Here is a 17,198-nt window from a genome sequence, read left to right on the forward strand (position 1 = left end):
GTAGCAGGAAAAGGTCTCTCTGAAAATGCTATCAGAGAGAAACCTGGTAATTCCTTCAATATTGGAAACCTGAATGGAATGGTAGTTCATACGTGTCCTCAATTTACTTTGCTAGGTGAGACAAAAAATGGAAGAGCAAGTCGCTCAGAAGTCATCTGAACTGGAACAGTATTTACAGAGAGTACGTGAGCTGGAAGAAATGTATAAGCAGCTACAGGAAGCTTTGGAGGTTGAAAAACAGGCACGTCAAGATGAAGAAACTGTAAGGAAACTTCAAGCCAGGTATGCATTTTGCCTAGTAGTGACTTATTTCTGTTTCACTGCAATATTAAACAACTGTATTCTACTCTTAAAGATTGCTGAGCATTACCCCTGCTAATCGAAACATATATGAAAACCATAAATATCACCTTTAGCCTTCAGATCTTAAGAAAAAAATATCTACCATCTTTGCACTTTAAGCTAGTCTTGCCTCCCAGCAGTGTCCAAAACGCAAGCAATTCCAGAAAAGCAGGCTCACTTATTTTTCATCAGGCATTGTGCCTGTCCACACATCCAAAATTGAGATCACTCTGTACAAACTTTGTTATGTTTTATAAAGCACTAACTGTAAATATGACTTGCTGTTACATTTTATCACAGGTTTAAATTTTAACTGATAAAAGGTTAAGTCTTCTCTTACTCATATGGGCTTCGTTTAGTGTGATTTCTTTCTTCATTTAGTCAGTCCTCCTAAGACAGTTAAGATAACTCATGCATGTTTGTTTCTTCTGTGGTTTTCAGTGTTGTGCATTTGCATTATCGACTACATTTTCTGAATAGCCCTTTGTAGCAGTGAGTCTGCTTGCACTTCTGGCATGATTTTCAGTGTTACACTGAATACAAGCCAAGAAGCAGTAATTTTTTCCCTCCTTCCTGAGTGTTTTTGTTGTTGTTGTTGTTGTTTTTTTTTTTTCCCTCAATAATTAGCTTGGCTTTCCTCTGTGTATGCTACATGATGGATACAGCTTACTTTAAAGTGCAGTTAACATCACAATCCCCATTGCAGATTACTGGAAGAAGAGTCAGCAAAGAGAGCTGAACTGGAAAAATGGCACTTGCAGCAGCAGCAGACCATTCAGATGACAGAAGCAGAGAAGCAAGAGCTAGAAAACCAGAGAATGATAAAGGAACGGGCTCTTCAAGTTGCTATGCAGCAACTGGAACAGCTTGAACTGGAAAGGAAGGAGGCCCTTGAACAATATGAGGTGAGCTGTTCTGTTTATCTTAACTCTCATGCTTAGCTGGATGTGCAGTAGTTTAACTGAATTTGAAGTTCGTCCATTTCATGCTTGTTTAAAGATTAGTAAACAAAAGATTTTTAAGTAGAGCTAGGATAGTTATGTGTCTTTTTTTTTTTCCCCAGACCAGTAGATATATTTGAGGAAAAGGATGGGTTTCAGACATACCCCCCTTTATTATTTTATCCCAATTCACATGCAAGCCAGCTTGATCATATCCTGAAATATTCTATATACATTTGTCTTCTGCTATAGACTAACATATCCATGTGCAGTCCTGTTGCTGTCATAACCCAATGCCTTATACTTTTGAATTAGTTATCCTTGCAATGTTTTGATAATTTAATGGGGCAATATTGTCTTCTACAGACAAAAATTGATGTGCTACTGTAAGCCCTTGCTCCTTAAAAGGGTATTTAAGCACTGAATTATGTCAAGGATAGCTAGGAATTAGTCCAGATTCTCAAATGGAGTTTTGTCAAATGAATTCTCAAATTCAGCAGTGCCTGGTGTCCCAAGTGCCAGGGCTGTTCTCTGTTCCACTGAGTGTTTTTGGTGTAGGCCAGTAGCTGTGTTCATGGAATAAATATAAAGAATTTATCAGAATCCAGTGACTACAGAGACTGAATTTCTACATACTTTCTATGGCTAGGGAGGTATTAATCCTGCATCTGTTCAGGTCATGAAACAAAACACAGCTAGATTTCTGTTTAACTTGGGAGTGTGTTTATGCTGTCTTCTGTGCCCTTGGAATAATTCTGTGAAGGACAAACTATTGAGCTGTCTTGACCAGCACAGAATACTGCAGCGACTACAAGAACAGGCCCAGATGGAGTATTTTTTGCCCATTTTACAACTTACCGTGTTGGTGTTACATCTGGCACAATCAGTAGAGTTGCTTTCAGGTAATACTCAACTTTTTTTTAGATGACATCTCAGGCTTTTTGTACGTAAAATAAAATACCACTGTTATCTAGACATCCAGAATACATCTACTGTTATCTAAACATCTAGAATATACTACACTTACAAAACAAACAAGAAAATCAGAAGAGAAATGGTGGAATAGGTCACTGCAATAATTGACATACGATTTTAGAAATCGTTAAACATTCTAGTCTTCCATTTGCAATTGACCAAAAGACCAATTTAGACAGAAGAATACCTCTTCCGTGCTTGGGCTATCAGCAGTGGTCCATTTCCTAGCATATGTTTTATGATTTCTTGTAACGTCCACTAGAACATTGTAGATCAGAACATGGTAGTTCTAGATAGTCTCTAATTTGAAACTATAGTTTGTGTGTGTTTTCAGTCTTCATGGAGACAAACCCTAACTGTGCAGCTAGACAATCTTATAAAAACCTGGTTTGAGGGCTTGCTTTTATACCGTTAGTGACTGCCTATAATAGTTAAAATGTTAATCTGAAATGAAATGGTCCTGTCTATACTAAACAGAGGGCAGGCTGACATAGTATTGTACAGTCTTTAGGTTTAAAAGGAGGCATTGTCTTTTTATATAAATTAAGTTGTTCTTGTTTGCAAATGGGCTCTATTTTATTTCAGGAGGTTAAAAAGAAGTTGGAAACAGCAGCTAATAACACCAAGACTTGGAAAGACAAAGTAGCTCATCATGAGGGATTAATTCGACTAATAGAGCCAGGTATGTTATCAACAGAAAAATAACAAAAACACTGTATTAATTCCATCTCATATACTTGCATCACCTAGCTATTTATTGAAGTCTGCCTTTTCTTGTAGCTTACTGGTTTCACTACAGCCTATAACTACTACATTTGTCGGAACTGCTGATCATAATAGGTCTTCCCTCAGAATGGTAGAATTGTTCTGCATTCAGAACCCAAATAGAGAAAAAAAGTTTGCAACTCTGCAATATAATGCATTATGAAAACACTGTTGGCACCAGACCTTAAAAATATATTTTGTGCGGTATAGTGTAAGCACTGAAGTATCTTTACTGATAAGATTAGTGCCCCCTGAGGATTTGGTTTTGCTTGAAATAAATTTAATGATGATGGTGGGAACAAATACAGGCTCATAGTTGCTTGAGAGAAGGATTAATTAGTATTAAAGCCTCATACCTAGGATGTGTTGAAATCGGAGCAAAATTAAACATAAGAAACTTTCAAGTCTTTACTGTCCCTGCTAAAACTATTTATTTTTTAAATTTTTACTTATTTATTTTTAAACAACACAAGGATCTACCTGAACATTGCATTTTTGGGTGTTTAATGCAATTAGCCTAAATGCTGATTGCCAAAACCACAAAGTAAAGGTATCTAAAATAGTTATTGGATTTTTAGAAAAAGTTTAACTTTTTAGCTTAATTAATACCATGCCAGCCTTACAGGAAAGTGTCTTTGTGATGCTGTGCTGGAGAGATTGCTTTCCCTTAGGGACATCTCTAACAGCAAGAATAACAGAAGACAGTTACTTCTATACAACTATTTTGCAGGGGCAATTGGAGATAAAGATGCCAAAGATGGCAGCAGTTGAGAACTTCTCACACTAAGCACCTTCACTGACTGTGTCCCAGGCGTTCCTCCCTCCTCAGTTAGGCAGGCCACCTTTGAGAGGGATTCCAGTCACAGAAGAGACAGCACTTACAGAATCATCCTGTGCCAACTCCAACTCTGCCCCACCGATGGTGTGTGAGTGATGTTAGTGTCGGAAATGCCTGTTTCAAGTATTGCACTTTGTCTTCCAGGTTCCAAGAATCCTCACTTAATCACAAACTGGGGCCCAGCAGCCTTCACTGAAGCAGAACTGGAGCAAAGACAAAAGAGCTGGAAAGGGAAGAAAGCTACTTCTGAGTAACAACGGTAGCTGACATACCATTTGCGAATAGAAGCCCACCTTTGTTCATTCTGCTTTGCACAGAACAGCTCATTATTGCTCTTGTGAAGATCTTAGTTTACCCAGCAGGTTGGGCCTTTCTAAAAAGGAAATACCGTTTACCACATAGGAGTATCTACTAAGAGCTTAGTAACTATAATGTGTGGTGTCTGACAGTACTTGCTGTTTTCCTTCACGTTTTCAGATACTTTGTTCTTTTATACAAAATTTTTCAACTCAAGATTTTTATTCAAATGTAGCCTGTGACAGTATTGTTTCTATACTAGCCTGTAACAATCTGATAGCATCTAACCATTCAGGCAGCATCATTTTCATTCCAAAAAGCAAGGGAAACAATTGTTATATTGGTTCAGTTAGTAATAATTTAAGCCCAGGCTAAGTCAATCCTGAAGATTCTGTCCAACTCTGAGACAGAGCATTATCTTTCCTTTCTTCTAGTCTCCTTTCATTTTTCTGTATGTGCCTGTTGCTCTTCACATGGGGGGTTAGTGCTTAATATCATCTTCCTTACCGAGAGTAGGCTGACATCACTGGGTGCCTGTTGCTGCTGTTTCCTGGCTGGTCTGATTTTTGTGTCCTTTGTTTGCAGGAATCCAAACAAAAGAATTGGAAATAGGTATGTTCAAAATGCTGCTGTAAAACGTTTGGAAAAAGCAGTCATGCAAGATTGAGCTTGTTACTGCCTCGTACTTGAGAAGTGCTTAAAAAAATCAGAGCTTAGAAAACCATAATGCTTTCGGTTCATGGTTTAAAAGATGTACAGTTTTGACTTACAGATTTCTGGAGTGAATGAATGGAACTTGATGGTATGTACAAGCCTTGATGCAGATGATATTTGGCCATGTTTATGCAAGAAATTTGATTATACAATTACCATTGCTATAGATGCAGCACTCTGTTTTGTCTTATTCTTTATTGGAGGCCAGATTCCAAAAATGTAATGCAAGAGGAAGTCCCGCCTTGCGAAGAGCAGGTGCCCATTGAAGCGGTTTGTTAATTAGCGCTTTGACCTCTGTACATACACAAAACATGGAAAACCATCTTTTAGCACGTGGTTTTTAGTTCAGCTAAATGTTAAATTATTTGTGGTAAATAAAAAGTGACTGTTTCTAATGGATAACCAGTGTATTTGTATACACCATTGTGATACTCAGCTCTCAGAAGAGCAACAGCTGTACAGAAACAAACTTCAGATTTGGAATTCCATAGCATTTTATTTGCTTGTTAACTAAGACTCACTCAAATACTGAATCTCTGCAGGTCTTTAGTTATATTTTTATACTAATTGAAATCTTTAATGTTTTGGTAAATGGAGTACTGATTAAAATGGAAGGTAAATTGAGGGTCTTCCTATTTGTATTTACTGTACAGGACAGCAATAGTTCCTTAAGCTTGCTAACAAGGCATTTTTTAAAATTGATTTTGTTTACAATGAAATGTGAAAAAAAACTGTAATGGAAATACTAATGTATACATTGTTAAACTTTGCTAAAGGAGGTGGAACAGTATTTATAACTACCCAACACCTTTTATGTGGAAAGAAGAAGGTGCCTTGGGCCTAAAACTTTTTAATTTTTCTAACAGTCTTTATTTTGGACACGTATTTTTAAAAAAAACACCAAATGATGCATGTTTTCATATTTTTTACTGTTCTCTAGAATTGGCTATTTAATAAAGTAATACGAAGTCATTTACATTTCTGAATGAACTGCTGGCTTTTTGTATCGGTTTCTTTTGGGTTTCTTTTTGCATCGGTTTCTTTCCACGTTGGTGGAACAAATATACCCTTAATAGTGTGACCAATGGGATTTGGTTTAAAGCCATAACAGCAGTAGTCATAGAGACAGTATATCTTATGTTAGAATCATTATACTCTAAGACACATTAAATATGAACATATTTTAGACAGCAGCACTCAGTAACAGTATTTTGAGGGTGCAATTTAGGTAATTTCTGAAACGCAAAGTGTGGCAGATGGGAAATTAATTTATACTTCCTCTTATTAGTGAGTTAACGAAAATGGCTGCAGTTAGGGTATGATGGCACATATAGACATGTGCCTCTGCAGGCAAAACAGGCCCTTAATTAAAATGTCAGCCACATATTTCATTTTTTCTTAGTTGCTATTAGGTGAGGAAATGAGCCAAATCTCCTGTTAATTTTGTTATCCCCACTTGCTCTGACAAATTAAGGAAATGCTTTGTGTGAAGTGTTGCACAGTAAAGGTGGGGGGGGAGGAGGAAAAAGCTGACCAATTGCATTTAGAGCTAAAAATTCCACTTTAGAGTAAGTCCATTAAAGCTACACCCCAAACATACTGCTCAAAGAGAGAGCAGCGCTGTGAGTCAGTCACCACATCTCATGAAACAGCGCAGCATGGAAAAAAAAAACCCACAGCCTACTGGTGCATGATCATTTCTGGTGAGCCCTGAGGTTACAGCATTCTTACTCCAAGAGAGAAATGTCTGATCATAGAGAGGCTATCCTCAATGAAATGTGAGGCTAAGTCAGTCTCTGTGTCATCCCTGAAACATGCCTTGCAAAAAAAATCTAGTGTCGCTCATACACAGCAGATTTACCTGTGCAGAAACCAGTAGGATGCTGCTTGTTCTGTTCTTGATGCCTCAGTACAAAGTGCTGGAAGGCTTAATCCTGTCTGCCCAGTTCTGGTTTAACCTTCTGCTGATGGAAGAACATCCTGCAAAACAATAGCACAGTATCATTCTTCTTTTCTCCCAAGCCATGATAGGATTTTTGCTTTGTGACCATTTATGGTGCTGGTGTATGAGACGTCTACCTTTACTCATTCCCAAACTGTAATAGACAGAGTCCAGCAACTCTTATTACTTCAGTTTACCTTTCCTGCATGCACAGCCTATATGGTGAAGCAACATTGTGTTAGGACACTATCTGTATCCTGGGGAGTTCCAAGGGGTGGGATGTGAGTGGGGAGATTTAAAACAAAACAAAAAAAAAACAAACTAATGTTCAGTCTCGCAGTTCCTTCTGGAAGATTAGCCACACCATCTATCTCGGTACAAGTGAGCTGAAAATAATTGCGCCGAATTTTATCTTGATTAAATAAAGCATTTTTAGGTAAATAATTTTTGAGAAAAAAATAAAGTGTATGTGGCTAATACACCAGTGGGTACCCTAGGAAAAGAGATATCCATGAGGTCTTCTTTGTCATGTAGCACAGAGCAGTAATTTCGTACTTGCTAGGTAAAGGGAACAAAAGAGAGGGATTAAAAAGTGCCATAAATTTGTCACTAATGCAATGAAAAAGACTCCTGCAACACTAGAAAGATTTTAGTCCCGCCCCCCCCCCCCTTCAGCCAGGGACTTTCCAACACTGGCTGCACCATGCCAATTAGTTAATAACTGTGGCTGCCTTTTTTTTTTTTTTTAATTAATGTTTTCAACTCAAGGTGGGAAGCCCCAGAGCGCCTTATGTGGCTGTACCCTGCTGGGACTTAAAACCAGGCTGCCTGCTGGGCCTGGCAGTGGTGGCAGGCGGCCGTTAGCGGCTCTGGGGCCAGTCTCATATTTGGACTTCAGCTGCCATCTGGTGGTAGTTCAGCCCTTAAGCATCTCAGCTTCCCCAGCTAGCATTATTAACAGCAGTTTTACACTGTGACCATCCTGAGACACTGAAAAACCACGCTTCTGCTTCGTTCCCCTTCAGCAACTCCAAGAGACGTTTACAAGAGCAATGATGTACAATGGCCGAAGAACTGTCAAGTGACCCAGTGCTGCTGTATTATGATTACCTTGCTGCCATCACTGTTGTGCTCTGCCATCCTCGACTTCATGAGCTTCTTTAGTTCTTCTGCCATCTCAGCTCAGTGTACATGATCCCAGAGTTGTCCTAGGAAAAAAAAGATTTTACAACATGAGTGTTACCATTAGCTGAGGATAAATATGTTCAGAGCCTTAAAGCTAAATCACAAATATTAAAACAAAACAACAACAAACAAACCCACCACTGTACTGAGGAAGGATGAGGCATGCAGATACATCATTCAGTGAGCTCTCAGCTACAGTGCAAAGCTGAAGCTGCCATATGGCTCTGCTAGAGAGTAAGGCCAGGGTCAAGGAGAAACATGTAAGGAAGGTTACTTGCCTGTAAATAAGGTTTTCCCAGATGCCTTGTGTACATACCTCATTTATCCTTTACCCTCACCCTGTTGGCTCTCATCCTACTGAACACTGCTCATTGACATGCAGGATAAAAATGCACTTTTAAAACACACTTTGGGGGCTCCCCACCTGGCAGGGTCAGCAGCCATGCAGACGCCTTGTCTTAGGGACTCCTGTTACTGCTAATGTGACCACAAAGTACTTCAGGAGTCCCAGAATAAAAAAAAAAGAGAAAGTTTGTAACACTATATGAATTTAGAGGTAGTAACTTTTACACTCTGAGTCTCACTGTGCATGTTAACCAGTTGGAAATGCCAAGGAAGCAAAAGTACAGAATAGCATTATCTATGTCAAAACTGGGCAACCTTTGAAATAATGGCAAGGCCAGTGGTTGTTTTAGCACTTAAAATGAAAAGATTTGGAAAGTGGTGGCTGCTTCTCACCTCCAAAAGATATTAAAGTTGGAACAATACGATACAAAAGATCACGAAAAAAAACACATCCTGAAAAGCCTTAGAAGGGAAATTTAATGACACCTACAAGCACAATCCTAGAAAGGCCCCTTGATGAGAGCCCCCCTCTTGCCCCTGATTTCTCATATTTAGCCTAATGGGCAGAGGTAATGTAACAGGACATGAGCAGCTAGTCAGACAGAAAGCCAGTGACTGGCTGGGCAGAATCATAGAATCATTAAGGTTGGATAAGATCTCCAAGATCATCTAGTTCAACCATCCCCCTACCACCAATATCACCCACTAAACCATGTCCCTAAGCACAACGTCCAACCTTTTTGGTTGATATGTTGATAAAAAGAAAACAAAGCAAACAAACAAAAAAACAGAACAACTGCACTCCCATTTTCCCTCTGGCCATTATTTTCAATTCATTAAAAAAATCAAACAAGCATGCAAAATAACCCATCCTTTCTACTTTCATCAGTGTGCTCACTGCTCACATAGCTCTTCTGCCTATCAAAGGAACTTGCTCTATCACCAGCTTTATACACTGTTATACAATTAATAGAGCTGCTTGCCACAGTTACACCACATGTAACTGGGCCTCGTATCTTCAGGCAAGTGCCTGTCTGCTGTTACTCCTATTGCCTGTTTTCTAAGCATGCAAGTGATTTGCTCATGCTGTACAGATGCTGACGTGGGGAACCTAGGAGGGTGTTTTTGAGTGTGTATGAGTGCAATTTGCACAGGCTTGTGTTGGTTGCTCTTATCTGTATCCTTGAACAAGGAACCTGTGTCCTTTCACTTAACCTGACCAACAAATCTAATTAGAACACATGAATATCTCAGATGGGAATTTAAAACTTGCACGTTGCTGTGAGACAGTTTCAAAAGCCCAGGCTTCCCCAGTGTTGTCATTTATAAGCTGTTTCAATGCCTACCAGAGTACAGGGGTTTCTCTTTCTGCTCCAAAGAGGCTCATGATGCTCATCTCTGACACATTGCACAAGTGCTGGGGAGTCCAGGTCGTCTGAGGCACTGGTTCCTCAGCCCTGTGTAAAAAAGGAAAAAGCGTTTAAAAACATGTTTAAGGACAGACTCTGCTTAGAAACCTTTAGAGATTTCATCTTATGGCATAGCCTGGACTGAAATCTTCAATTTGGAGGAACCTGAGGTTGCATTTTCCCAACAGCCTCCTTTGCCAGGGACACATTGGGGTGTTCTGCTTTTTCCCAGCCATGAAGTCAACTGCCACGTATGCCTGCGAGGGAGGAGCATGCCCCATTTCACAGCCGAGTTTCCCCTGACTGCTGCCCCTGCCAGAAAGAATATGTTGGCCCTGAGCTGTTTTTTCCCAGAAAGAAGCCACAGAAAGGTGGGAAATGATGCTAGGGAGTCACAGCCTGCTGTAACACAGGTTTCCCCCGAGAAGCTGAGTGGGACTGCAGGGTCTGCACACTTGGTGTGGGACTGATCTTTGCAGGCACGCAGGTGGCATCTTCTGCATTTTCTGCTTTGTATTAGCATGGACTTTGCCTGCTCACAGGGGCTGCAAATGCCCAGTGGGTTGCTGCTGGCCCATGGAGCAGCCTGGGCAGATGAGATGTATGGCCAGAGATGACGATCACTCCAAGCCGCCATGGCCCTGGAGCCCCACTCCCCGTGTGTCTGCTGGTGGCACAATCCTACCCAGAGTCCCCAGGCACCCCACTGGGACCCTGCTGGGAGCCACTATCCCCTCATGCTAGTCCACACAGGCCTCCCATTGGCTTAACCCCAGCACGACTAAGCAAAGGGCTCTCCACACTTCCTCTGTCCCTGTTCTTGTACCGTGTGGAAAGTGGAGGCAGTGAGGCATAAATCACATAAATGACTGGTTGCTGGTCTTGCAATGTAGCTGTACACAGTCATGCTTGCAAAAGAAACTTGCCTGCTCGTGCTCCCACATGCTCTCTTCACTGTCACCTTTACATATGGTAAGAGCCAAACCACCAACTGCTATGAGGCTTCCTCCGGGTGGGAAATCTTCCCTGCCAGCAGGAAAAGATCCAGAACACATATTCCTTGAAATTGTATTTCCAGGGGATAAACAGCCCAGGGCTGGGCACTGGCATGGGGCACAGCACAGGAACCAGCCTGGCAGAACAGCTCACTAAAGAAAATGGGAAAAAGAAAACCATGCTGGGTGCCACACGCCCTCACCAGGCCAGACCGCTCCCTTGGCATTTCTGCTCTATGCAGAGACCACACCAGTCCTTCATGGCTTTGACAACAGTTCTGGCTCTGTTTCCCCTCTTCACCTAGCTCTAACCAGTCACTCCTACCGATGTCCCTGCTTGTCCCTACTGCAGTCCACCAACAGCGTACCAGTTCGCAGGCATTCACCACCCAGCAAACCAGATGTGCTCTTGCTGTGTATTGGTGCAATTTTAACAGAGAGCTCCTGGGCCCAGGGCAGCACACACTGAGCGTGCACCATCTCTGGGCTAATGGTGTGGCACAGCCACTCACTGCTCTTCCAGCTCTCCATTCTTTTCTCCTTTTAACCTCAGCCCTCCTGACTAGCCCTGGCTCCCTACGTGCTGAAGCAGGGCGAGAAGACTGACACAGTTTTTCCAAAGCCCCCGGCTAGTTCTGGGACCCGCAGCACAAGACTCCGCCAGCTCCTGCCCTGGCAGGCCGGCCAGGCAGCTGCAGCTGCTCCCCCAGAGACGGGGAGAACAATAAGAAATACCAGATCTGCCGCAGGAATGCAGGAGATACCGTGGCGGGGGGCCCTGGTGAGTCTGGTCAGGATTTGCTCACGGCTTGGACGTCAACCAGAGGTTGCCACTTGAGCAGCCCTGTCGTCAGGCTGGGGTGGCCTGGGGGATGCTCTGTGGGGCGCTCCCTGCCATGGCCCCCACTGGGCGCTGGACGCCAGATGGCAGCCGGACACCATTGCACGGCCCTCCACACAGGCACGCTGAAAACAGCTCACAAGAGCAAAGCGTCTCTTCTGCAGACTTGTAATTAATCACATCTGCGGATCCTGTTTTGAAAGGCAGATTCACACAGATGCGGTACTACGCGAGTGTTTTACAGCTGAGCTGGTAGCATGCTTTGAGGTGCGTCACTTGTGTACGTGCAGCAAAACACTGCTAGTGCACAAAGAAAAACTCAGCCTTTTTTTGCAAGGAAAGCACACATTAACACCAAACCAAAACCCTTTCTTATGGTTCATATGACTTACTTCACCGAAAAAAAAGCAAGGAGAGCAAAAACCAGGGAGATTATGAATGACAAGACTGTCAACTCACACAGTCATCACAGCTTGGTGGGCTTCCACCTAACTGCAAGGGCTGAGGAGCAGCAATGCATCTCACCCCCTCGCGCACACTGGGCACATTAGTTATCTTGATTTATTCAGGTGACTGAAACCAAGGTCTTGCACCCACAGCTGCAAAGGCCCAACTTTACTTTGAGAGTCATATAGTTACTCTGTTGGGTAACATTTTCCCTCAACAACTTATGAACTTTAATCCAATTTTGAAATGTAGGGGAGGCTAAGTTGGATTACATTAGCTTAACTGCTCATGTCATAAACTTGAGAAGTGGGACTGAAGGGTTGTTTTTTTTTTTCCAGAAACCTTTTGTTGGCCCCCAAATTCTTTTTTTTTTTCTTAGTTCAGACACCAAAAGGGGAGGAGGTTCAACTTCCAAAAATAAATCAAAGACACCATGATGCCTGCAGGGTATTTGTTTCTCTGTAGGAACGTGAACCTGGTGGTTTAGTTTAAGAGAGACTAAGCTAACTCTCACATTTTCTACATTCCTTGTTTTCCTGATATATCAAGATCGACAGGTTTGAACTGTTGTTTTAATGAAAACCTACTACTCCTGGGAGGGTTTCCTGTTTTAGAAAGATGATATTTCAGAGCTACAAAATTCCAAGCAATCTGACTTGCTATCACCTTCGTCAGGTCCCTTAACCTCTTTATGCCTCAGTTTCCCACTGATGAAACGTGACTGATATTTGTCCACAAAAAAAAGCACAGAGACTAATAAGTGTCTGCAAAATACTCAGCTATTCCTAAAAAGAGAACTCTTTAAGCAATACCACGGTAAGCTGAAACTGTGTCCACAATGTGCAGATCAGAGTTTGCTGTTTGAGGCCTCAGGAAGGGTCATTCCGACCAGGGCAACCCCTGCACGACCAGAGCCTTCTGGCACGACCATCTGCCAGCCACTTGCAAAGAACCCTTCAGCTCCTCCACCTTTAACACCTAATCCCTGGTGGCCTGAAAACCTCTTGTGATCTTGCGTAACAACTACAAATTGAAGCAGCCCTTAGATTTCTAATTAACAAGAGCTAAATCGCCACGTAGCTAGCCCCAAAGTGTCATGAAAACTCATGGCAATAGTCATAAAGCTATGCCGCACTCCAGCCAAACCCTCTTTCATCATCTCTAATTCAGGCTGCTGACTCAATCCCAGGTAAGTTTTCACCTCCCTTTTGCACGTGGAGACCAGGAACATCCTGGTAAACCTAAACAGGACTGACCTTGACACTGTCTCTCCAGACAGTTTTCAGAGCCTAAGCTCTGCAAAACAGAGCAATAAGTTTTGCAGGTGGGTGCAATTCACTTGTTGAATGCTACAGTATTTGTGTTAAACATGAAGTGCAACAGGAGTCCCTGAATATGTTTTCAGTCTTGGAAACTGATCTTCAGCTCTCACTTTTGTAAATTCTCCAATACACAATGTTATTTTCATTGTTTTCTCTTGTCTGCTACAGGCAATTTAGGATTTTCCGACTGTTCTAACAATTTAGAAGCTCTTCTATGTAAAAACACTTTCTTGTATTACAAAAGTTCCTCTGAATTATAAAATGCATTACAAAGGGGAGGGAGTTAGTCCCTCATACATTGCTTGGGCTGTTCTCTTGGCAGAAATAACCACTGGCAGCTTTGTAAGACATGGAAAAAAGACTTATCTCCCAGATACTGGAAACACAGTCAAAGCTGCCTTAGCTGGGCAAACAGGCACTGATTTCTCAGCCCTACTCCCTGCAGGTGCAGGTCTGTTGACGTCAAGGCTGTCATTATTGCAGGGCTCACAGCCCTTGAAATGTTTTATCTGCAAGCTGTTGTCCAGCCCACAACATAGAAAAGCTCCTCAAATGCTTCTGATAGGGACGGCTGGGACAGAGAACATCACATGCCCTTGATGCCTCCCCACTCACCTGCTCCAACTCTGTAGCCAAATGTTTTGGGGAATCTCTGAAATATGCACTTTGAGAATCCAGTTGCTTTCCTGTTTGACTCGGAAATCTTCCTGGAACGTTGCTGCTTCCTGTCTGAATTCCTTTTCTAAAGTCAGGTTTTCTTCCTCCTATGCCAAAGCAGTCTACAACAAAGAGGAAAAGACAGCAAAGTTCAGGAAAGCACTCATCTGATAATGCAAAGACTCACAGGTGCAACCTGCATGAATGCTCAGGATTACATAGTCATTAGGAAAATGGGAAAACCACTAATGAATTTCAAAGCTAGACTCTCACACAGTACTTCTATCTGGCTATTGTTTTTTGGGAGACTTGAAGATTCCTGTTATGAGGCAATGTTTCTTGTTAATTTCTTACCCTTTTCCATGCATCAGTGTAATTTTTTTTCTCATCTATGTATGTTTTTAGAAAACAAAGCATTGCTCTTATCCCTTTTCAGGTATATGAAGCACTTCATAACCTGTTCACTAAGCACTGCTCAAGGGCAGTTTTTTTTTTTTTTTTTTTTTTTTGGGGGGGGAGGGGGGAGAGCAGGGAGGGAAAAGAAACCGAGACATAACAAGCTGTTGGAAGAGCTGGAGCAGAGCCAGCCCTGCAGCGGTGCATGCTAGTGGCAGGATGGCACATCGGTGCCCCAGAGAGCTGCCGACGAGCTGCTTCACCTTCTGGTGCAGCAGCGCAAAGCTGCATGACAACTCGTTTTCTGTTTCTCTGTGCTCTGCAATGCAGACATCCCCTGGGGTCTTGAAGTCGCAAGATGAAAAACTCATCCTTCCTTTTGGCCCAGATCCTGAACAGACATATGCACATGCTTAGTGCTGACCATGTGAGTAGCAATGCTGATCTCTGTGGAGCAATCCACATGCTTGATTTGAGAGCTGGGGAGAGAAGGACACTTGGTTCTTCAGTTGCCTGTTTTACATACCACTGGTAGAGATCCCACCCAAGAGAGAGCTGTGCAGCAGGATGGCGCTGAACTATATAGCTATTTTTATTTCCATCACTTGTGGCCTTGCTGAGACCTGCTACGAATTATCTGGGATATTACACCCCAGACAAGTCGAAACAACAGGTCTTGCTGCAGACTGTCTGTGTTTAGTGAGATGATTTAGTTACTGCTTTCCCCCCACCCCGTCTTCTTCCTTATTCCCATTAGTGACACGTTGGCTGCAGAGAAAAGTTATTCATGCTCTAGAAATGTAATATTTACTCAAAACAATTTTTATTTGGCTTGGCTTCTTCCCAGTGCCATAAAGTGATAGCCAGCCCCAAGTGCTTACATAGACAACATGTGCATCTGAGTCATATTTATGATCCCAGTTATAAAAAGCACACAATCTTGTTGTTTGGTGCAATGGGATGGGACTGAAGGCATCAGCACGTCTTGAGCATAGCCTGTCTCTGGAATCTGCAGAAATTTGCCATGCTCCAAATATAGAACTTGTGGGTGGAAGCTCAGACAGAAGCCAACTTTTTATACCATTACATCACAGGAATTAAGGGCTTCATGCCAATGGATCCAAGAAAATTAATAAAGAGCAGAGGCTGTCCAGCTGTTTGAATTTAAAGTCACGGCGGAGAGGTAATTATTAATAAAAGTGGCTTCATTCAGAACATGGTAATCTCATTGCTTAAATTGAACATATCCCCTCTTCACTGCAGCTTACTATTCTGTTGGAACTTGTAAAGATAATAGTTAGGAATTAACATCTGCAAGAGATAGGCCCAGAAAAGCTGAGATCATTCTAGATAGAGGACACACTTCAGTTATAACTTTCCAGCTAAGTAATGCTCAGCAAGTGTATGCATTTGCCAGTGGCATCACTGCTCCCCTGGCTGGAGGAGGTGGCTGGAACATGGCATGCATTTTTCCAGTTAGAATACACAAGGTCTCAAATGGACAGTGATCAAAGCTGTATCCAGCTAATTTGAAGAGTAATTCAATTTGTTTGACCTCCGTGTGCTGGGGCAGCCAGCATAAGCTCAAATGTTGCAGCCTCCTAGGAGCTGACGGTAAAGCATCAGGGCCTGTTACCAAGAGGCAGGGGGTGACCTGACCGACCTTCCAGCCTGTCTGGGAGGTGCTGTGCATACCTACAGCCCCAGACCTGACACAGCGCAGCTGGGGGTTGGGTCAGGGCAGTGCTGATGCTGGTAGAGGGCCACCACCTGTGCATGTAGAGGCTGCACCTACACAATGCAGAGTACAGGTCTGCTAAACGCTGCTTCCTGCACCTCAAAACGTAGTGCACACAATAGACGCTTCCCCTGCTCCTATAGTCCCCCAAAGCAAAACCTGGGCCTTCACATGGAAAAGGATCATGGGGTCTAGGTGCTGCAACTCTGTGTGCCAAAGGCTGAACTCAGCAGGCTTGTCACAAAACACATAGCCGGGAGAATACAGCAGTGTTTTCAGAAGAGGGGCTCCCCTGGTGTTTAAATCACAGAAATGTTGGTATGCAGCTTCAAAGATTTCCAGCTCATGCTCTGTTCAATGGTACACAAGAGCTATGAGTAATTAAAAATTTAGCTCTGAATTCTCTGGGGATAGTTCCTTATTCCTGTTTTGAAGATAAAAAAACCGAGGTGGGAAACAACTAAAAGTTTCTTCACAGGACTGCTAGCATCAGCAAATCAGACAACAGAATCCCTGAAGAGATGCTCCTGCACCCACAGATACCATATTGTGCTTGCATATGCATTTTCTGCAGCAGCACATACCAAACAGGCTCGCACGCTCATGCCTCAGTGGGGGCAATCGTGGCAAAGACCAGGACATGCAGCTACCAATACCCTGTTTCAAAGCACCTACCACATACGGCATCCTTCTCTCCAGGGAAAGCAGATTTTAAAAAATATTAAAAAATCACTTTAACCAGGTGGCCGCAGGGTCACAATTTCCATAATGGGAAGAAGACGTTTGCTGTTGGGGAAAGGTAAGCGATAAATAGAAGAAATCAAGTCATTCTCCATTTTTTAAATGTGGTATTTCCATCTACAACACAAGCATGTGCATGTAGGGATTATTATGAGACTTGAGGTTGGTCTGGATTCAACAGGCTCTGTTACTAGATAAACTTCCTGCATTTTACCTAGAAAAATGTGACACTAACCATTCACTCATGCCAGAGAACCTACTAAGATACCCTGGCTCTGTTCAAGGCTTTCAAGCACTATATTTTCTTC

At 42.5% G+C, this 17,198-nt stretch overlaps 1 protein-coding gene and 1 long non-coding RNA gene across 7 annotated transcripts in view; one reads left to right on the forward strand and one right to left on the reverse strand.

The window, feature by feature from the left end:
* The window catches only part of SWAP70 (switching B cell complex subunit SWAP70), a 40,748-nt gene extending 34,898 nt beyond the window's left edge, over positions 1 to 5,850 (forward strand). The window contains exons 9-13 of one of the 2 annotated variants that reach the window (XM_040559839.1): positions 116 to 282; positions 1,049 to 1,247; positions 2,844 to 2,940; positions 4,006 to 4,120; positions 4,744 to 5,850. In XM_040559839.1, the coding sequence (XP_040415773.1) occupies positions 116 to 282; positions 1,049 to 1,247; positions 2,844 to 2,940; positions 4,006 to 4,115 (573 nt within the window). In that variant the 3' untranslated portion in view covers positions 4,116 to 4,120; positions 4,744 to 5,850. Of the gene's footprint in view, positions 1 to 115; positions 283 to 1,048; positions 1,248 to 2,843; positions 2,941 to 4,005 lie in introns of both variants that reach the window. The other variant, XM_040559838.1, reaches the window with a different exon arrangement.
* The window catches only part of LOC121071530, a 57,507-nt gene that overhangs the window by 1,396 nt on the left and 38,913 nt on the right, over positions 1 to 17,198 (reverse strand). For 3 of the 5 annotated variants that reach the window (XR_005820672.1, XR_005820671.1, XR_005820674.1), the window contains 4 exons: positions 13,974 to 14,137; positions 9,691 to 9,801; positions 7,925 to 8,022; positions 3,906 to 6,852 (listed from right to left, as the gene is read on the reverse strand). This is a non-coding gene — a long non-coding RNA (uncharacterized LOC121071530). Of the gene's footprint in view, positions 1 to 3,905; positions 6,853 to 7,011; positions 7,027 to 7,924; positions 8,023 to 8,423; positions 8,496 to 9,690; positions 9,802 to 13,973; positions 14,138 to 17,198 lie in introns of those variants that run through there. The other 2 variants (XR_005820673.1, XR_005820675.1) reach the window with 2 other exon arrangements.

The sequence above is a fragment of the Cygnus olor genome, chromosome 5, assembly GCF_009769625.2.
Source record: "Cygnus olor isolate bCygOlo1 chromosome 5, bCygOlo1.pri.v2, whole genome shotgun sequence".
In the NCBI taxonomy this organism is placed as follows: domain Eukaryota; kingdom Metazoa; phylum Chordata; class Aves; order Anseriformes; family Anatidae; genus Cygnus; species Cygnus olor.